At 43.5% G+C, this 22,541-nt stretch overlaps 1 protein-coding gene across 1 annotated transcript in view; it reads left to right on the top strand.

The window, feature by feature from the left end:
- STX1A (syntaxin 1A) overlaps positions 1-22,541 on the top strand; it is a 702,444-nt gene that overhangs the window by 497,225 nt on the left and 182,678 nt on the right. Inside the window, exon 6 of the mRNA XM_069226788.1 lies at positions 7,833-7,941. Within this exon, the coding sequence (XP_069082889.1) occupies positions 7,833-7,941 (109 nt within the window). The remainder of the gene's footprint in view (positions 1-7,832; positions 7,942-22,541) is intronic.

The raw sequence follows: 22,541 nt of genomic DNA, 5'->3' as shown, positions 1-22,541 counted from the left end.
ATGGGACTAGAAGATGCCACACTTTGAATGAAGTTGTCATACTTCTGGGTGGCGCCCTGCAGCTCATTAGAAGGATGCCCACTGACTGTCCCCCAAGATGATTGAACAAAAGTGGCTGATCTTCATTGGAATTCAGATCTGCTGTCTGAAACCATAAGAATAAGAAGGACAGCCCTGCTGAAACCCTGGTTTGCAACCCAGAGGCCTGCACACTTAACGATTGTGCTTGTTGCACACTGTAACCACAGCCCAAATGACTTTGCCTTGTTTCAAAAAGGACTCAGGAGTGGATTCCCAGAAGCAACAGGTTAAAAGAGCTTCCCTGAACCAACTTCCACAAACGTCCTCAGCTTGGAGTGCATCCAGTGTACGTGCAAAGATTCGGCTAGGTGGATTGTGAAAATTGTAGTCCCAACATCCCAAGGAGCAACTCAGAGATTCTGGAACCTTGGATTGGGGTTATGGATCACTTTCCTGCATCAAGAAACACTTCTGGAAGTAAGTTTAAAAGTATTCATTGCAGAAGGCTGGAACTCTTGGCTGTGGTCCGGTCCAGTGCAACTTTCCCTTTGAGCGCCATTTTGCTTCTAAGCGCTAGTTTTACTTTTATTCTTTAAAAATTCATATCTCTGGTTACCTATATTGGATTTTTGTCATTTTAAAGATAAAAATATTTACTATTTGTATAAATTGGTGCAGGATTTTTATTGTGTGTTGCGTCTTGTGTATTTAAATGCTTTACATACCTGTCTCCTGAGTTAAGCCTGACTGCTCGTCGCCAAGCTACCAGGGGTTGAGCCAGGGGCTACTTTGTGGGACCTTGACTGGGCACAACCCTGTGTTGGGGTGTATTGCTAGTGTTAGGTATATACTTACTCCTACCAATACCCAGCTTCTAACACAGGCTAATCACCCCATTGATTGGCACTGTAACAGATGGCTGCATGACCACACCCGTGTTATATATATAATGTGTTTATTATTTGATATATCCAAGAAAGAAGATGTAAATACAGTCACTTTGGTGCTCTATGTAGTTGGAGTTGGAGCCTCAGTTCTGGTTTTCTGATGCCGATCTGCACTTTGGGTGTGGTCGTCTTCAGAACTTTCCCAGTCACTTATTTGAGCCCTCAAAAGAACGCAAACACCGGTCCTGAATAGCCCAATCTTTGAGCTTAAGTAATCCCTCCACCATCACCGTGGTATTTGTTTCACTCATGCCATTCAAAATCAGGTGTCCTATTGCCCCTCACCAATATCCTAGATGCGGATACCCCTTCCAGCCCTCCACCAACTTAAAGAACAAAAACTGTTCTACCTGCCTTTGGCTACGGTCCTTCGTAGGGACTGTAGCTGCTGAGTTCACCCCGCCTCTCTCGGTCCCGTCGGGACTCCTTCGTGTCTCCTCTGCGCTCGTGCTCCCCGCCTTCCGTTCACCGGAAGTCCCGCCGGGCTCCTCACCCGTCCGGCTCATTTCCGTAATTACGGGCGACTGGTTTAGGAGTGTGGCACAGGTGGTTCTGCTCCACCTCTGTTCCATTTGGAATTTACACCTATGCAAGGAACAGCTGCATAGTCAGCTGTTCTGCGGATTCTAGGAGAAACTACATTCATATCTATGCTTGTGGGGAAGTAAGGAGGCACTTAGAGAACATTACGTTTGCTTTGTGCCCTAAACAAAGTAAGAGAGCCAAACCGTATGTATGAAAAGAAGTGGACAACTGTTTTCATTAATTAAGCAAGTTCAAAGCCAACCGGTCTACTTTTAGTGTGTTTGCCCATGTAAACACTTGGAAGCACAGATGTATGCGCCTTCTCCGTGTAACCTGCTCACACAGTAACACAGCAGGCAGCCTGTGCATGTCTGTGTTTACATGTGTTACCACATTACAGATAGACCAATAGGCCTTTTCAGCGCTTGTGTAACCTGCAAGTCACACGTTACAATGAGGTAAAATAGTTCAGTGAGTTAAGAATCTGCTGCAAAGAGCAGCGAGTTACCTATCCGGTTAATTATGTTACGCAGGGTTATCATAGGGAGCCTCTATCGTTGATTTCTGTTCCAAAAGCTTATAACTTGATGTTATGACATACCAGCAGTTGCTAAAACTTATTACCCACTGTTCCTATGTCATAAAGGGCCTCCGGGCCGGGTTGGCAGGGCTGCATGAGAGCCCGTGAGCGCAGCACTGCTTGTGTGCTTGCTTTGGCTGAAAGCACGGCTGCAGAAGGGGTAGGAAAAGCAGGGGAGGTGGGGGGTGATTAAGGATGGCAGGAAAGTATTTATTTTTTCAAATATGGGTCAGAGAGGTGAGGGCTAGTTATATATCCGATGCAGATGATTTGGGGGGACATACATAACATAAAATTATAGATGGGTAAAAAGTGAATTACAGGGATTTTTTCACCTCGGGGTTCTGAGCGACATCATTGATAACTCAAGCGTTGCTCTTGTCTATTTGATGTCACTCACAATCTATCAGTGAAAAACATCCCTGTAATTCACTCATTTATAATTCTAAATATGTCCCGGTAGCGCATTGAATTGAGACACAGACAGGACAATTCAGTTCAAGAATATCATAACTACAGCAGCTTAAAATCAATCTGATTCTCAGCCAGTGCCAGCGCTGGCTGTTTTCATGTACAGGTTCAGCACTTCCTGAATACTCCAGCTGCTGCGCTATTTATCCTTTTCCAAGATCTGATTTATAATAGTCTAGAGATGTTGTCCCAGCTTAGTGTTGTCTGTGTTTCAGACATTGTGATATCTTTCTTCTTTCTGCCCTCACATCTGCTCAGGTTGTTGTCTACAGGCAAGACAAGATTTTTCATGCTCAAGTACTGGAATTGGATGCATTCAGAATCTTTGTTGTATCTTTCACTTTTTCCACAATTAGGCATGCCATCTATCGTCATGTCCTTTCTCATTCTGTCATTGAGACAATGGATTTGCCCATTTTTTGTTGTCTAATTTTTTTTCCTGTGGCATTACTGATAGTTAAGTGGTGACAACAGATAGGTTGATGGACAGAGTCGAAATTGGTCCCCTAGACCCAAAATTGGGATGTTTGGGAGACAGTCACTGACAAGTGGCAACCAGTGCATGGGAGACAGTCACTGAGAAATTACACTCATCGCATCATGTATTCGAACAGTATATGCACTTCCACATTTTTTACATAGAGATTTAACGAGTGGGAATCGAGAAATAAATATTTTTCTGAAAGCTCTTTTATGTAAATCTAAATTGTGCGTGAGGAAAAGGCATCGGCCTCCTTCTCTGTCTGCCCTTGTCATAAGACGGTGGGGGAGAAGTCTTTCAGGTAAACTATGATGCTGTCTCTAGGTGCGTACCTTAGAATGACCAACACGTGGGCTAGTCTTCATGAAAAGTCATATGTAAAGCCATGCATGGAAAATGCAAATGAGATACTGGGCACTTCGTAGGAGTCCACATTTCTGGCATTGCAGCCATTGGATGTACATCTTCACCTTTCTCCCTTCAGCAACAACCAATGCTCTGTACTTTCGTGATCCTCTCCTGCTGCTTTCCCTTCACTCTTTACACAGAGCGTCATTTTTCACTTCACTTATCATACATCCAGCCCGAGCCCAGGGTTTAACCTCATCATGGCACCTTCCAGTCATCCTACTAATATGATGTTCCTTGGCGACTTAAACTTCCCATGTAACATATCTTTAAAGACCATGATGGCTCCCACGAAGGAGGCATTCCTCTGCCTGCTGGCCCTAGCTCTCACACTGATTATCACACAGACAACGTACTCCACTGGAAGCAGTCTCAATTCATCAGAATCACCATTTATCCTTTACTTATAGTCAAAAATATGGCCTCTGTGAGGACCTTGCAGGCCTGGCAGGCTCATCTGCCCCAAGCGCTAACATAGGCAACTCCATAAAGGAACTAAATGGTGCCCTCATTATGGCACCAGACACCCATCTCCAAAAGGAGCATCATTCCACAGAAGCTACGACATCCACACCGTGGTTCGGCCATGAGCTCATCGACAGCAAACATACCATCACATCACAAGTAAGCCCCATAAATGAAAAAGAATCAGAGCACGGGGCACCCTGTAAATAAAAAATAGATCCAGTCTGGGCAAGAGGGTAGGGGTGGCAAAATCACTGCATGGAAGACATTCTCACCTTGAATGTATGGTGCAAGTCCCGCAGTGAAACATTCATGAATCAATTATTTAACAAAAGCAAGCCCTGCTGGACTTTAAAGAAAATCCACAAAATCATATATTGGTGAAAGGAAATACATTACTGAGTTTGAGCCTGCCAATCTGTAGAGGAATCTGTATCCATATTAGTGTAGTGACTTCCATATTTTGATCCTCAACGGGTCTAACCTCTATATGGTGTTTCGCTTCTAGCTACATATGCCTGGCTGGGCATGTCAAGGGTGCTACATGTTCTTAGCTGGGCTTCTGTGGCTTTAGTCATGTAAGCCATCATCGTTTGATCGGTTATCAGCATGCCTCTTCTCTTGGTGAAGGTGGTGTCTTTTGGTGTTGTAGGAGGAGCAGAGATGTATAAATTGGTACAGTAACATGAATGCTTTTCTTCTAAGGTGGTTGTCGCACAGCTTCCTTTATGTCTGAGTGGTGTTGGTGTATAATTGTGGAAGATTTATTATGTCGACCTCCAGAGCAGGAATGGGGACAAACACTTACGCCAACATCAGCAGAGGTTAAGGAGACACAAGCATAGTTCTGAGCTTTAGCTAGTCCCTTTCGATGTTGGGTTGCCGAAGATGGTGGCACCCTGAATGGTGGTGAGGGTCCTTGACATCAAGAAAGTCATTATAGTCGTTAGGTGCTTCACATTTGAGTGGAGTACCCCAAGACCTTGACATCAAGATATATGAATGATGCAGCATTGAGCACCATGAAGTTAACCATGAGTGGGAGTAGGAAAGACATCTAGGGCCAGATGTACCATCACGGCCCATTGCGATTCGGTAATAGCGATTTTTAAGAAATCGCTATTACCGACTTGCAAAGGGCCATGTATCACATTTGCGAATCGGTAATAGCGATTTATAAAAAATCGCAAAAGCTATTACCGAATCGCAAATTGCGATACCGGCCCCATTCGCAGCTATGGGCCTGTTGGCCCCTAGCTGCAAATTTTTTGCATTTCCAAAATTGCGATTTCTGAACCAGAAATCGCAATTTTGGAAATGCAAAAGGCCAGGGTGCTGGGGGCCTAAGGCCCCCTCAACTGCACCCCAAAAACTTTTTTTTTAACATGTAAGGTACACACATGCCAACATGTTAAATTTAAAAATGCAGTTTAGCTGCATTTTTAAATTTTGCACCAGGTTACCACCTGGTTGCAAAGCATGGTATTTTGCAAGTGCAAAATGCCAATTTTGGAAAAATCGCAATTTGCGATTTTTTGCAGCACAGCCTTGCGACCTGGAAATTGCGAATCGCAAATTGCAACTCGCACTTTCCAGGTCGCAACGCAAGAAATCGCAATTTTAGCGATTTCTTATTTGTGGTCTGCAAATGCATTTCATGCATTCGCAGACCACTGTTTTGCACTCGCAAACAGCCGAATTTACCGATTCGCACCGTTTGCGAGTGCAAAACTTTTTGATACATCTGGCCCCTAGATTTTGTGGTCAAATCTAGGCAGAGATCAGGCCTGATAATTTCATTGCTGAATAATGACAAACCATGCCCTTCTACCCCTTATAGAACAGGCCCACCAAAAACTATATTTTCTTGCTTATCAAGCTCTCCTTGCTTGTCTCTGAAGTAATATTTCTCTACGAGTAAGAAATTGAAAACGTGTTTACAAAGATCTAGAGGTACAGAACTATTTTATGAATGCAAATCCTACTTGTTTTCCAAATCCTCAGGTTTTGTAAGTGCAGAACAGTCTTTCACAATGAATAAAGTGTACTTTGTGAGTCAGAAATGTTTTTCTGACTTGCAGAGTATACTTTGCTGTCCTTAGGGACTTGCAAAGGACAGAGTGCATGTAAAGAACACCTCCTACTCCTTTGCAAGTCAGTATGCAATGTATCAATGATTTATGACCACAGTGATGGTCACAAACCTTTGATATGATACCAAATCCCAAAAAGGGGATGGTGAGACATTTGCAAAGTGGAAGCTGTCCTCTTGTGAATGGGGGCCATCAGAATTGGGGAGAGCAGGCACTGGTGCTTGGGACAGCTGCCTACTCCCCCCAGTATGACTCACCGAATATTATTGGAGGCATTTTCAGCCATTCACAGAAAGTTGCAAAAAGAGTCCTGCTACAAGTTTCGCCCAGCAGTGACAGACAGCAAAAAACAATATCCAATCACCTACTTTAAATTGTTTGGGTGCACGGCTGGATGGCTAACCTCCAATGCTCTGTACTTCATTAGGCCATTTAAGGAATATATCAGTGACAGAGGCAGAGTAGGCTCTTTCGCCTGCATATTTTTAAGCCACCCACATCTAAATCAGGCGGCTGGACCATGAGTTTGGGAGAGAGGGTACGCTGTCACCATTGCGATGGAATGGCCTCTCTGCCAAACTCCAAATAAGTCCCTTATTTTGCTAAAAACTTTCACATTGCTAAGTATATGACTTTAAAGTGTGTTTTCTGTGCCGCTGTGTGGGCGAACTTTCTATTATTATGTCTGTTGTATCTGAGCTTTAGTTTGTGCCAGGAGCGTGTTTTTATTTTGGTACATTTTGCTATGCCAAATGCATAATATTGGTGCAGTGTTGTGTATTTGAGACAGCCGAAACGTCTGTTAATATGAATTGTTGTATCTGTGAATTCGATATTTAAGGAATGAGCTGTGCCCTTGGGGAGCATCTTGTTGCCAATTACCTGCCTTTAGTAGATGTTTAACAATCAACGATCTGCATTTTTCAGACCTATTTAACACTTACTAAACAGCATCTCTTAAATATTTTTAACAATCACAGGCCAACTTTGCAGAAAAATGTAGTCTCTAAGTCAAGCTTAAAAATCACGTACCAGCATTTTTCAGAGAGGTTTACAAATTCTCAAAACACTTGCTTCACGCCACAAAGGGCTGTAGTCTGTTGCGGGCTACCTTTCTTTGTCATCTGACTGGCAGGAAGATATAGCCGGAGGGAACAGAAGGAGGTCAAAGTTGGCAGATTGCTGAAGGTGAAAGAAATCAGAGCTTGGCACAGGTTAGAAATCATGCTCCAAGGAGACCAGGGCCTGCCAGAGGGAATCTATGGGCAGCAGGAGATTGTATTTTCCTCTACTCACCACTGTGTCCCAGACCTCATACAAGCTTCTCCCAAATGGTTATAAATATCTTTGAGAATCTATATCTACTAGTGAGCAGTTGTTGTGGGAGCGGAAGAAGCAGGGGTGGGTGCTGAAGTACTCTTCATATTGGGTGAGGAACCTGTGGCCACAGCTCTCACCTAGCCAAATGTGGAAATGGTTATGCTTTCACTGCAGGAGACATCATCTCATATTGCCTGTCCATGTGATCATAGCTGGACGAATGCTGAAGTGCATACTTTCAAGATGCATTAGAGCTTTTGGAAGTCAGTTATACAGCCCTGCATGTTTCACGCCGGGCTCCATGGGACAATGTTTCCTAGAAATTTTTATTGAATTCACATGCAACCCTCCCATCTTCCCATGGAAATCTGTAACTGCTTTTCAGAGGAAAGCAATCAGGTAAGTAATGTTTCTTCTCCATACACCTAGATTATAGCTCTAATCGGAGGTATGTCCTCAACAGCTATCCACAAGTATTTTGAGATCATCTACATTACTTGTGTTTTCCATCTTCTTTGCAGCATTCCACACTGTCACGCAAGTTTGTTGAAGTGATGTCCGAGTACAATGCTACGCAGTCGGATTACCGGGAACGATGCAAGGGCAGAATCCAGAGGCAGCTGGAAATTAGTAAGTTGGCAGTTCTTATTCAACCCTTTGTTATGCCACTTTGCAGCCAAGGGGGTAGAATGTGGACAGTGTACCATTGCTGTAAATGGACTGTAAACTGAATGAGAAGGTTTGCAATATCATTTTGAGTAGAGCCAAACATTTCCAGAAAACTAATGCGTTTAATGACAAGCAACTGTTGTGTCCAATATTGACAAAATATGAAGTTAAAATAAATGATCCAAGGGCAGATGTTGGGTGGCATTTGTGCTAACACATGGTGAACCATTTGATTTAATCTACTTCTACCCTGTTGATTTGCAGACCTTTCAAATATGAAGTATTAGGAGCTCAAGTTTTAATCTTTCTTCACAAAGGTAGCCTGGAGACTTGAGACCAAGATGGAAGCCAATTAAGATAGCCCACGCAGTGCTCCTGAGCCTGGCATGGCCTGACCCAAGCTGTGGATTTTTTGTGCTGCTTGATTGTGGGGAGCATGCACATATTGGAAGCAGCTATGGACAACCATAGTTGTCACATTAAGGTTTGAAAACATTGAGAGACACACACACATTAGAGAAGCAAAATGATGCCCACAACTGAGAAGCAGACTGAGCAGAGCAACATGTCACCGTAATCCCCTTTGAGCGTAGTAGATTCAACTCCACATGCACTGCTTGAATACTTTAGTCTACTAGTAGATTTGGTGATGTGAAGAAGTACAGGAGTAGGCTTGGGTCTATGCCACCACAGAGAACACTGAAATGGTGACCTGATAAAAATGGTGAAAAGCATCAGCAAAGAAGGGTCAGCACCTAGCATAAAAAGTGAGTATGCAATACAAAGCAGTGTTTGCCTCTGTAGCTGACCTGTTTGAATCTCCCCCGTTTGACATGCCCAATGATGATGAATCTCACTCAAAAGATAGAAGGCTTGGTGAATTTCAGCCTCGGGAGTGAACACAGGGGGTATCCGGAAGGCAGCTAGAAACAAGAACTCAATCAAATATAGAGGGCCTTTTGGACTTGACACCATTAAGGAGAGGCGACTTTGGAAAACACGCTAAATGAGGGCTAGAAAGAGAATTGCAAACAGCAATTACTAAAAGCAGTCATTTCACAGCATACGGATTGACTGCCCCGCTAATAATTGTAAAAAATGAGTGATATTTAGAAATACACACAGAACCATACAGAAAAAAGCATGTAGACGTTGGAGAGTGTGACAGGAAAAGAGACATAAATACTGTCAAATGCAGTGGACATGCCAGGCTATCTCAAATAAGACAGACCGTGCTGGAAAAAGAGGACCTATGTGATCATGAGGGACACTGCTTACAAGGACACGACTGATGGTAGGAAGACTTCCACAGATTTTGTGCATTATTTGAAAACATACGTTGGGAAGAACATTTTCAAAAGAGTGATGCAAGGGATACAGTCATAAAACAGATATTTAAGGGAGAAATGTGACGATCTGGAGAAAGGATTTAAAGAGATGACCTCAGAGAACACAGCATTAAAGAAGATGTCAATGAACTCTTGAGTTTATCAATGATCTCTTCCAAGATTGTTGGAAGAAAGATCGTTCTGTGGGCTTTGAAAGGCTTCATAGGAGGAGTCAGAACAACATTAGGCCTTCTCAATGATCACAGTTGACACTGGTGAAAATGTTGTCTCAAAGAAAGAACTCTTCAGAAACACAGGTCTCAAGGATGTCATGGACAACCATCTATTCTGTTACCACAAACTGTCTCCACCAATGCCAACCAAGACACAGCAGTTTTGCATGATAATAGTGAGCATACTTTCAAAAGTACTATATGTGGATGGATTTTTCCCAATAAGGCTGAAGTATAAGTGGAACAGCAAAGAAACTCTTTAGAAAAGAGATGCTCTGGTGTTTTTGAGGATGCTAGGACAGAACAAACTTTGGAAGAGGACAACCAGTCATGGAAAGAAAAGCAGATATCAGAAAATGTTTGAGAGGTTAAAACCTGAAAGAAAGTAACCTGATAACTGAAGGCTCATACTGGAAGTGGGCTAGGAGAAAAGAAACAAGGGTGAGATCAGCAAATTATTTCCAATGAGTTGGTTATCTTACGCTACATAACATATGGGGAAATATTCAATTGACTTATAGACTTTCAATCACAGCAACAATCGATTACATTTACAGAGGCTCACACTTCACTGAAGGAGAGAGATTTGGGCTTAGGAGCCAGAAACACATCAAAGTATAGCTACTGAGATGTCAAGGTTGGTAATAGGTAAGACATAGAGTCTCTGGTCCTCCACTAACAGACACAGTGAGGCCCAGTAAATTCAAATAAGAGAAGAAATGTGGGATCATCTGGTAATAAGTCCCACTTATAGAATGTAAGTTATAGGCCTATGACGTTTTGGTTTGAAGTTTTATTGTTGGAGGAGAGGGAGCCTCACCCAAGATGTTTGTTTATGGATAGTAAGTGGAAATGAGGGATGGCAAATAAGTGTTAACAACCTTATACTTCAATTCACTTCACTCAAGGTGAGGCATCTCGACTCTCCTAATAAAAGAGTAAAAGTGTGGCCACATTTGCAATCCCTAGGCTCAGGTATCATATTTGTCTACAAGGTGCATGTTCTACAAAAGGACCAATTCAAATTGGAAAACACAAACTTCCCAACTCAGTTTGCAGCACTGGCAATCTTGAAGGTTGCTGGTGTGGCAATCATGTACCACACAAATTTAGCAGTAATATATTTGAGCACATAAAAATCCCAATAGGCCAAATATATGTATCATAAATAAGTCAGACCTGTTGCGAAGATGTTGCATAGATGTTTCAGTTCGGTCAGTGTGTACACACTTTATACAGACCAGGACAAATTCATTAAAGATTTCTTGCGAATGGTAGATAAATTAGTTGGATAGGAAGCTGTAAATAGGGACTAATATATCCTAGTATTTGGATAAGTAGATTAAGGGGCTCCAAACCCCCCTATACCCAGATAATCTGTGTTGTATGATTCCGGAGTTCCTTTCTGGGTTTGGTACACTAAGTGTATGTGCACGAGGTATGGCCCTTTTTCCTGCTTAATTTAATATGTTGTAAAACTCAGGCAAAGGTACAAAATATTTTAAGACAATAATTTTCTCATATACATTTGCAAGTATATTTGTTTGATGGCCATTTAGTTGTTGAAAGAAACAATATGCTCTTTGGGCATTGGAACAAGTATGTTTTAATTATTATTAGGGAACAATAATGTTACATAAAAATTCTTTAATTGTTAATCATTCATTGGTTATCCTTCAGCCTACATACATACATACTAGCCGAATCTAGCAGGGGAGTATTATGTAGTAGGTGAGGGAGCCCTGTTAATAACCATGTCAGTGTTGTTGTTGGGGTTATATAAGCCTCTATTGCTGTAGACTCTGTATTGGGCGGCTCGTTGAGCCATTTAGTGACCCATTGAAGTTGGGCTGCTGCATAGTATAGCTCCAAGTTCGGCATGCCCAAGCCCCCCTCCTCTTGTGGATATTGTGTGGTGGTTAGGGCTACTCTGCGTCTGTCTCTGCCCCATAGCAGGTCAGTCAGTAGGGAATGTACTTTGTGGAAAAACGAGCGTGGTAAGGATATCGGAAGTGCAGAAAAATAATATAAGAATCTTGGTAATATTAGCATTCTAACTATTGCTATCCGGCCCATAGGCGATAAGGGCAAGGAGCTCCAAAATGTCAGGGAACCACGGGTGGAGCGAAGCAGCCTGTCTAGGTTACCTTCTTTTAGGTCTGACATAGAATGATATACTTGAACACCCAGATATTTGAAGGTTTGATGCGACCATGGTAGTTGATGCATGGGGAGGGATGCTCGACGTTCGGGGGACAAGCAAATAAGAGGAAAGATACAGGATTTAGACCAATTCACATGTAATCCAGATACAAAAGCAAACCTATTCAGTATATGCATTATCTTAGGCAGGGAGACAGAGTGATTACGCAAATATATCAGGGCATCATCCGCACACAAGGATATTATGTGGTATGTGTCGAACTCCCTTATGCCCCATTTGTGCGCATCGCTTCTGAGCTTAATTGCAAGTGGTTCCATAGCTATTGCAAACAGCAATGGAGAGAGCGGGCAGCCCTGCCTGGTTCCTCTGTTCACAGGAAAGGCTTCCGACACTACCTGACCGGTTTTAACTCGGGCTGTTGGTTTGGAATATAGTGTAGCTATCCAGTCAATGAAGCCACTCCGGAATCCGAACGCCTTGAGGGTCCTGAATAGGTATTCCCATCCCAGTGTATCGAACTCCTTCTCTATGTCTAGTGACACGGTCACACTATCTGGATCAGTGGTATTGTGCATGATACGGATTAGGCGCCTTATATTGAGAAAAGTGTTTCTTCCCGGGATAAATCCCGACTGGTCAGGATGTACTAAGTGTGGTAAGTGGGGGAGCAATCTATTTGCTAGGATTTTCCCTAGAAGTTTGCAATCAGTATTCAGTAGCGAGAGTGGTCTATATGATCTGACATCCAGTGGATCACGTCCCGGCTTGGGCAGGACCACTATTAGTGCTTCCCTCATAGAATCTGGCAATTGTTTTCTATTGCGTGCTTCGTTAAACACCTCCAACAATGGCTGTAACAAATGATTACTTTGCGAGATGTAATATTCTGGTGGTAGACCGTCAGTGCCAGGAGACTTGCCGCGTGCCATTTGAGAGAGGGCCAAGCGGAGCTCCTCAATAGTAATGGGGCCATCTAGGATATCAGCGTTGTTGACGATGTTAGAATTTTGGGGAATCTGGACTAGAAATTCGGTCAATTGTTGTTCTGTAGGGGGGATAGAGGATTGGTACAACATGTGATAGTACGTATAGAAGGCTTTGTTGATGTCCGTTTGAGTGTTAACCACCATCCCTGTTTGCAATTTGATAGCTCCTATCGGCGATGATTGCGGGGATTGCCGCACTAACCACGCCAGCAGTTTGACCGATCTGTCCCCCTCAGCATGTTGTCTCGTTTTAAAGTGTCTATAATTGTGCCTGCTAAGACTGTCATCTGTTTCTCTGTATTTTGCTTTCAATGATATGAGCGTTTCTGTTGGGGCTTTATTTATTGAGACTTCGGTCTCCGCCTTTTGTATTTTGGCTTCCAATTTTAGTAGCTCTAAAGTCAGCATTTTCTTAATGCCCACCGACACTGCCAGACAGTGTCCTCTAATTACCACTTTATGTGCATCCCACTCGGTGGCTCGGGTTGATGTTGTATTTTTATTTAGAGAGAAGTAGGTCGACAGGCATGTGGCCAATTCAGTGTTAAAGGGGGGGTCAGTCAGGGCGTCTGGTTGCAGGCGCCATGTTGGAATGCTGGCATGTATGTATCCCCATAGCAGTATGGAGAAGTGTGGGTTATGATCTGATATAGTACGGGCTAGGTAGCCAGACGAAGTTACCTTTGGGATTATGTTAGGTGTAGCGAAGAACATATCTAGCCTAGTGTAGAGTTTATGCACTGGTGAGTAGAACGAGTACTCACGTAGTGTGGGATGGGAGGTTAAGCCCGTTATTAGAAGCCCAGTCCACGAGGTCTAGCGATGCTCGTTTAGCCTGGGCGTGATCCAGCGGAGGAACAGAGCGATCTTTCAAGATATCTAGAACACAGTTAAAGTCGCCTCCCCATATAGCATCTGTTGCTGGGTCACTGAGCATGCTGCTGCCCAATGTCCCTAGGAAGTCCCTCTGGTTTGTATTTGGGGTATATAATGTTATCAGGGCTAAGGGGCTTCCGTCTAATGTACCCTCCAGTACTACGTACCGCCCGTTAGGGTCGCATTGTTTGCGGGACATAGTATACGGGATCCCGGTGGCTATCCAGATTGCCACTCCTCTTGCGTATGTCGAGAAGGGGGTCCCATATAATTGGCCTTTCCATTGTGTTTTGGTATATGCCAACGAGGATTCATCTAAATGTGTCTCTTGCAACATGGCTATTTGAATCTGATGCCTCCTTAGATATGTATAAATCCGATGTCTTTTGCCCACGGATGCCATGCCCTTTACATTCCATGTGAGAATTTTATAACTTGCTGTATAGCGCTTATTTTGTAGTGCCATAGGATCTAAGTGAAATAAGGTGGGGAGGTACCGCCTGTGGTTGCGCAAGCCCGATTTTCTTTGTTATTTGATACCTATACATATCATCTAGCCTCTTGGCTACTGGGGTGTGAGACCTGCCTTTAAAGTTTACATTGTAGTGTGACGCTCTACAAATAATACATGTCAATACATATAACAATACAACGTTCCAATTAACTACAGCTATAAGATCTGCTATGTTTAGCAACAATGGCAGTTGTAATAAAAACAAGGGGGTAACAAAACTTGTCATCTTGGGGTAACGGTCCATATGGAGCGGAGGGTGTTCCATGGCTGCGGGTGGTTGAGTGTCTTAGACCCGGCCTATTTTACGTATGTTGGTGTCCATGCTAAACAGGAGCGTCAACGAGCCGAGCCCACAAAGTAAGGAAAGTGTTTATGCGTTTGCTAACGACGGAACCATCCAGGTAGGAACTACGGATGGGGTGACCTCCATTGTTCAGGGTTGAAGATTTAACAGATGTCATCTGCTGTTCTTGGAGTGAGGTTAGGGCCTCGGGTAGTGTCCGTTGAGTCAGAGTTTAACTCTAGGTCAGGATCTACTTCTGATTGCCCAGAAAGAGAAGTCGGTGATACATTGGCAAAACGCATTGTAGATTGTAGTAGTAGCGATCGTTCAACTCGCGATTGTTCAGGGGAAGGTTTATTGTCTTGTTTGCTGCGAGGCCTACGTTTATTTCTCGGGGGAGGGCTTTTATCCTTAGATGGTAGTGGGTCAGCTAGGCCTTTTGCATGGAGCCATGTCCATGCGTCTTCAGGAGTAGTGAAAAATAAAGTGCGAGTGTTGTCTTGTATACGGAGTTTAGCGGGGAACAACAAGGAGTATTTAATATTGTGTTCTCTTAGATGCTCTTTGATCCGGTAGAATGAGTTTAGTTTTTTTTGTACCTCTACTGTGAAATCCGGATAGGCGGTTATTTGCGTGCTCCCATAGTGTATTGGGCCTATTTTTCGGAATAGTTGTAGTATAAGGTCTCTATCACGGTAGTTCAGTAGTTTTGCTATGAGGGGACGTGGATAAGCACCCGGTGGAGGGGGTCTGCCCGGGACCCTGTGAGCGTGTTCTATTGAGAAGAACTTTGGAACGTTGTTTTTCAGCACCGATTCAATCAGCCATTGTTCGATAAAGAGTTCTGTATTTGGGCCTTCGACGCGTTCCGGAAATCCCACGAACCGGATGTTATTTCGGCACTATCTGCCTTCAGATTCTTCGGCTCTGCGTTTAAATGTCTCAACTTCAGCTGTTATAGCATTTAGTCTGGATTTAACCTCGATCATAGATGGTGTGAGGTGTGACGTGTCTTTTTCTAGCTCAGCGACCTTTTCTGCCAGTGCCTCTTGGTCCGCGTGAAGCAGGTTAACATCCTCTGTGATTGAGCCAATCTTCGCTTCCAGTGTTGTTTTAGTATCAAGTATGGCTTGCAGCACCTTTTCGAACTGTGTTGAGTGCGTTTGTAGGGTCGCTTCCATTTTCTGAAGGGTTTGGCATGTGTCTGTAGCCCTGGATGTTGGAGGCGGTTTAGTAGGGTCCATGATTCCTGGGGGCACACGCAGAGTCTTTGGTTTTCCCTTCAGGTGGTTCCCGCTCAGTTTTATTGCTGCTCTCTAAATTCAGTGTTGTGTTGTCTAATTGTATCACATTGGCAAAGTGCTACGTCGCCAGCGGCACGTCCCATATGGTGTATAGAGGTCTAACTACGACACAGTGCCTGAAAGTGTCAGATGGGCTCCTGTTTTCCCGCTGCGCGCACGCCAGTGGGCGCCTCCTAGGTCAGTTGCTTCTATGGTTTATTTACTCCTGGGTTCCTGTTAGTTTTTGTGTTGATATGGCATCAGTTTTTCATGTACCCTGAGACTAGACACTTCTACTCCTTGCTTGCCCCCATCATGGTGATCCGATGTATTCCCGTGTGGGCGCAACCCACTGTGACTGTATCATGTTGTTTTGGCCCATCAAAATCCGTATTCCCCTGTATCTGGTGGCCTTTCAGGTATTGACTAGGCCAACTAAGAGTCCACGTGAACTCCGAAGGGGCATAGGCGTCCCTCAGAGCGCTCAGCTCGGCACGCCCGGCGCCCCACGACCGTAGCCACGCTGGGGCGGGGTCCTCAAGGCGCAGTGCCTAAAAGGGATAGTCCTCCACTCACCGCCCATAGGGAGCTCCGCCGTTCTGCACAATCGCGGCTCCGGCCGCCACAGTTCTTCAGCTCCCGCAGCGCTCGGGCATCTCCCAGCACGAACGCGCGGCGGAAGATGGCACCCCGAGCGTCCCTCAGATCGGGCGCAAGCCAGGCGCCCCAAGCAGCTCCCTCAGCTCTCCGCCCGCCGTCGCCACCGTCACGTTGGTTCCGCTGCTGGGGGAGGATGATTCTCACCCCCGCAGCGGGTCAAAGTGTCTTTTGTCAGGATCCTTGTTATAGGCCGGGTCGGAGCTGCGGATTATGCGTCCGACCCGGTCGCCATCTTGGACACGCCCCAACCGCAATCATACACAACAATTAACTGGCCATCATCAGTATGGTGTTAGAGTTTACCTGCTGTTGGCGGTTAAACTTGGTGTATTAATCTGAAACCCGTGGGGTTGTTCGGTAGGACAATAATCTGCTGTCCTATTGCTGATAGGTCTTACTAAAGATCATGGATGAACACCATTTCCCTCGGAACCAAAGTTAGCTATTGGAGCAGTGGCCGTATTAGAGTAGGATATTTTTATTTTATGGTTAATGAAAAACTTAGCAGCGTAACCATAATAACTGATCGAAACAATAGTTAAAACCAGAAGAATTTTTTTTTTAAAAGAAGAGTATAATATAAAAACCTAAAGACAGAGCAGCACTTTTTTTTTTTTTTTTTTTTTTTTTCAAACAAGACAAGTGTATTGTAGCGAAGTACTTTGGCCCCCGAAAAAGGGAGCAATGTGCAGAGAGAAATAAGGGGATATCCTGGAAATGCTTCAGATATTATAATCTTGCCTTTGCAAATTGAATTATCGAATATCAAAAAGAATGAACTTTTTCGATGATTGTAATTTTTAATAATAAAATTCACAATAATAAAATTACGAAACAATTTCCATTTACATCAAGGTATCTTGGGAGTGGAATGTTAACTCACAAAAGGCAAAGAGTTATGACTTGCTATCACGTATTTCCATATATAGGCATCCATACCTTGCCAATAAATCATATTAGCCCCAAGTAGTACCGATAACATGGTTGGCCAAGGCCTAAATAGCAAGCTATGAGAACCTCTGGGTAGCTCAGCCTACTTCAGTCAAAGCACCACCTACAGTTGCAATCTGGAGCCGTTGGGCATGATGGGGGCCTAAGGGAGCACCAGAACCGGGAAGCACAAGGTGGCATTGCACAGGGTGCCACGGGCGACAGCCCACAAAGCGGCAATCTAGTAGCGACCATTCCACACCATTCATGGCCCCAGAGACCTCCATAATTCCAAACCCTCCACCCCCCCATCAAGCAGGCTGCAGCCACCATTTTGATCTCAGCGACCAGCCACAAATTCAAAAGCATGGGGAGGGGAGGGACGTTTGTGGTGATTTTGGTTCCAGGGCCAGGAGGAGCAGTTCCAAGAGGTCTGGTGGCCCCGCCATCTCCAGAACGAGTGACCAGCAGCAGGATGACACTTAATTAGGAATTGTTAAATCTATAATAACATAGTGAAGGTAAGCATATATAAGTATTTGTTTGCTATTCTTAACTCCGTCCATAGGAAAGTTTTCAATGCACATTTCTTCAAGCTGCGTAAATGTAACGCTAATGGTAAATCTATCATCACCTATATGTACTTAACTTCACTACAGTTTGATAGACTATATTCAGACTATAATTGTTTTGCAGCACACTATTTTTGTGCTCCATTTCCTGACATGCAACCCTAAGGATACAGCCTTAAAAACATTATAATAGCAAGCATTAGCTTCACTAATCACCCACTTACACTTATACTTATTATTTCAGAAACATTCACCCTGGCAAGATAACAGGGTTTCCTAGGGCGAATGAGTTTTGAACTCCTTAACCCCTTCCACTTGGGTAAATGTCTCAGTGTGCCAGGCCAAAGGTCGTCTGTGGCAAAACCAGGATACGCAAAGAAAGCAGCCTTCTCAGAGGCTACTTTTGATCGGATATTGTGTTTTCTGTTGGGGGGTTTCAGTTTTACTCAATACCTTAGGATGTTTCAAGGGTGTTTTGAAAGGTGGAAAATGTCTCTGCTTGTTTGTAAAGGTGTTTTCACTCTTCTTATCACCTCTCAGCCAGTATTCTTCCTCTGTTTCACAGATTCTTTTTATGGGGGAAGGCGTTATTGAAGGATCAGCATACACACTGTGTCATCTGGTACCTTGCATCTCCCACCATTAAGAAGTGTAAAATCTGTTTGAACATGGCATATATAAGAATGAGAGCTAGAAAAGGTGTTTTGTTTTAAATTAAAATAGAAGAGGGAAGTCATTCAAAGTCTTCCTCTTTCTCCCGAGGGAAGGGATATGTCAAATATAGGATTAAATTGCATTCTGCAGCTTTTGCCTTTAACTAGAAAATTAATGTATACGTTATTGGAATTGGAATGTAAGTTTCGATCGAGATTTCACACGAAAGTGGGAAAATTCATTTTTAGAAGAGTAAAAATGTATGTAACAGTAAAACAACAAACTCTCCGCTCCTGAGAGGGACGTGAGACGTGTGTCAGCGGTGGGCAAGGCGGAAACAGTTAAGTGAAAACATGTTTGAACATTTGGAGGCAATTGCTGAACATTGTCTCTTTTGTCCACCCCTTTGCTATTTTTCCTTCATTGGGCATCGGTTACATGCAATATTTTCTGATCCTGGCCGTGGTAATAACTGTTTACCATTGCTTGGATTTGTCTCCGGCTCATTGAAGCTCAGAAGGTGGGCAAGTGGCGCTATTCCGAAGTTTGGATTGGGAGAGGAACATTAGCAATTGAGATTGAGAGAAGACATCTGCCAGAAACGGATAGTCCCAGAACTCTGTAACGATGGTGCACTGGATCCAATTAGGTTACATAATCAGGTGAAAAATGGCAAAAAAGTGATAAAGCAGTCAGAAAAACATCAGTGGGCTTAAATGTTCTATCGACTTGTTAGCGATATTTGGGCAGTAAACAAAAATGTTTCAAAAACACAACTCTGGTCAGAAACTGGCTGCTGGAAAAGCCATGGAGTGTTGTAGGAAGTCTTCTAGGAGAGGAATTTCAGAAAAATTGAGATATGTTTTATCTGCTCATGGTACTGCATGGATTTACTAGATTTTCTGCAGTCAATTAACATTGGATGGTGGGCCACTGGTGGCTACTTTTCATGTGCAGCTGAGTGACTGATGGTGGAGTGAAAGAATAGGTGTCCTCTGGGTGTCACTTGACGGAGGTTACTAAGTTTATATGCTGTCACCTGTAGAATTCATTACTGCACCCACCTTCCGTTCCTGGGGATGCTTTCTGCCTTCTACTCTAAACTACCTTTCTTCAAGGAATGACTATCCGGTTTAGGCAGACGATTGGCTGCTCGTGACAGTATGCAGACTGAAGTGATGCAGGCGTACCTAGAATTTTCAACAATAATAAACCTCTGTGACAGCAAGCATAAATGAACTTTATAGTCAGTGTGGATCATCCATTTTCTTGGATGGAACAGTTTTGAACATGCAGGTTGCAAAACAGCTTGTGTTTTAATCAAAGCAAGTGTCAACATCTGAAGACAACTGCTCATTGAGTAGTCAGAAGAGTCTCCACTGTTGTGGGGTCTATGCCCTCATGCGTTTCATAGTCCCAAACACCAGGCTACACGCTCTCCCACAAACATGGGGAAAGAACAGCTTTTGATGATTGAGTCAACTGTGCAATCCCTGGGATTGTGTTGTCCAGGATCAGATATGCTTTCAAATGTTTTCTTTCATAAAGCCCTTCTGTGGCAGACAGTCATGATGGATACATTGTTGGAAGGAGAAGGAGCACACATCAACCAACTGATGGCTTAAGGGAATTAGTCACAGAAAGAACAGAAATACAACTAACTATCTTAGGACTGAGGGTGAGCTATGTAGTCCTGGAACCATTTCTTTTGGAAATTAGTCACAGAAAGAACAGAAATATGACTCGCTATATTGGGACTAAGGGTGAGCTATGTAGCCCTGCAACCATTTCTTCCAACAACTTCATCTGAGTCTCTGCTGTGCAGACAGCTCCAAAACTATGATGTACTACATCAACAAGCAGGAGAACAAGGTTCAGATGCTTGTTAACAGAAGAGCAGTCATTTTGGAACAGAACATTATTGAGATATATCAGTCTCAAAGCAGTTATTTTGCCAGAACCTTATAATTGGAAATGATTGACACATGCACACATATCACAAGAATCCTAGTGAGCTCTGAGTGACAGTGTACTCTCAGACATCTTTGCAAACAGGATTCTTTCAGATAGTGATTTGTTGGTTACTGAAACAAATGCATAATTTCAGTGATATATATCAAGATACTAGAACTTCGCTCCCGACGTAGCAATGTTTTAATGTACTAGACAAGGAAATTTGTTTACATTTACCCTTCAGTTCAGAAGCTGATCCTCTATGGCAGTGCTTAATAAAACTCATTCTGATTTCTCTAAATTGGCTCCAGCTATCATGATTTCAAACCGATTTCCCCTGTTAATATGATCACACAAAAAGGCTTCTGCACAGGCTGGGTGGGTTTTCTATTGAGGATATTAGACAAGTTCCTCCATCAAGCCCAACAATCACTGAGCTTACTGGCTTTGTTCCTGAGTACATGGGGACCTGAAACTACCAAATAATTGAATTAATATCCTAAATATAGTGTAGTGTGAATCCAGTAGACATTCTTATGCTTTCAAGTTGAAGATATTCTGCATCTGGTATTTGGAGAGGCAGGTGGACCCTAGACCGTGTCACCAAGCAAGTAGAATTACCTTCTCATTTTGGGAAAAAAGACCTTTACTTTTTATCTATAAAAGCACATTTGGCTGCCTTCGTAGCATATCGTAAGTGTCCTTCCGAGGCATTTTTCACAATTCTTGTGATAAAGGACTTCTTAGAAGTCCTTAGAAAAGTTGTTTCCTTTACTTAGAATACCTTCTGTTCAATGGTAATGGGATTTACGTTGTTGTTGGCTCTCTTTGAATATACTTAGAAGTCAGATATCTTGTGAAATGGTTGCTTGGTGACTATTATTTCTTCATTGGGAGTAAGTAAATGATCTCATACTTTGTTTCTGCCCAGCTCCATTTCATACTTCCTTATTAATAAGGCAGTTGTGTTACTGACCTTCTTATCCAGTCTATCGAATCTGTCAGAAAGGTTTTTTTACACCACACACTTTATCTAGGTCTTCAAGCTCACACTGCAGATGATCTTGTGCTATGAGTCACATCCTTTTCATGTCAACAGAAATAGATGCCTAACCCATATCCAGACTTCTATCCTTGCCTCCAGGTGCATCATGGTTTGTTCTGTGCCAGGGTTATCGATGACTGCGCAGGCACCTGTGCCAGTTCCTATCCACTTGCTGGTCACTGACTCTGAGCTAACATTGGCCCGTGCCAGGCTTTCTGCCCCTCCTGAAAGGGTATCTGAGTGTATTATTCCATTTGGGAAGCTGTTACTCTCTTCAGCTATCGTTACCCTAAGATCTCTGAATGTGGGACATGGCTAGTGAGATCTTCCCGGACATTCCAGAACGTCTCAGAGTGATCTTTGCTGGTTATATCGCAGATGGGCAGAACAATGCAAAAATACACTATACCAACTGTGTTCAATACCACAGAATGAGTCATGCCATGGGCACCAACATAGGGCTCAGGTGGCACTCATGGATGTGTGCAACTGCATTTTCAGAAGACATCCAAGTGTCTCTGATGGAGACTCCCTTTGGTGGCTCTCACTTTTTAGGGAGAAGTCTGAATTGGTGTAAGAGAGGTTTGCAGCCTGCTCCCTAGGGTTGCTCTCACTGGCCCATCAGTTTCAACAACTCTACAGAAAGTTCTAGGGATAGTTATGAGGCCTGGCATACCAAAGTCAGCCATCCCAGTCAGTTCAACTGCAACAGTCAGCTCAGACATTTTGCAGCTCACATGCAGGGGTTGGTGGCAGCCAGCTGTTCACATCAGCAACCATCCTACCGCAGTGGCTACTAAACCATTCTAATTTGCTCTTGTAGGGACTCAGCCAGCCAGTTGTGGATAAGATAAACATTTTCCCAAGGCTGGAAATCTGTCACATCAGATCTATGAGTACTGCAGATTGATCAAAAGGGCCATGCCCGACCTTTCATTTCTTCCCTCCTATGCAATCCTCTTGTCTCAGCTCAGGTTTTGACAGAGCACTCTACCTTCCTAATGAAGGAGGTCAATTTACCCCCTGCCAAAAGTGCGATTGAAAGAGTACCTGAGTTGGATATAGGTTAGGGCCGTTACT

This window comes from Pleurodeles waltl, chromosome 3_2 (assembly GCF_031143425.1).
Source record: "Pleurodeles waltl isolate 20211129_DDA chromosome 3_2, aPleWal1.hap1.20221129, whole genome shotgun sequence".
NCBI lineage: Eukaryota > Metazoa > Chordata > Amphibia > Caudata > Salamandridae > Pleurodeles > Pleurodeles waltl.
The sequence above is the reverse complement of the archived record's forward strand: the minus strand, read 5'-3'. Positions and strand labels throughout refer to the sequence as shown.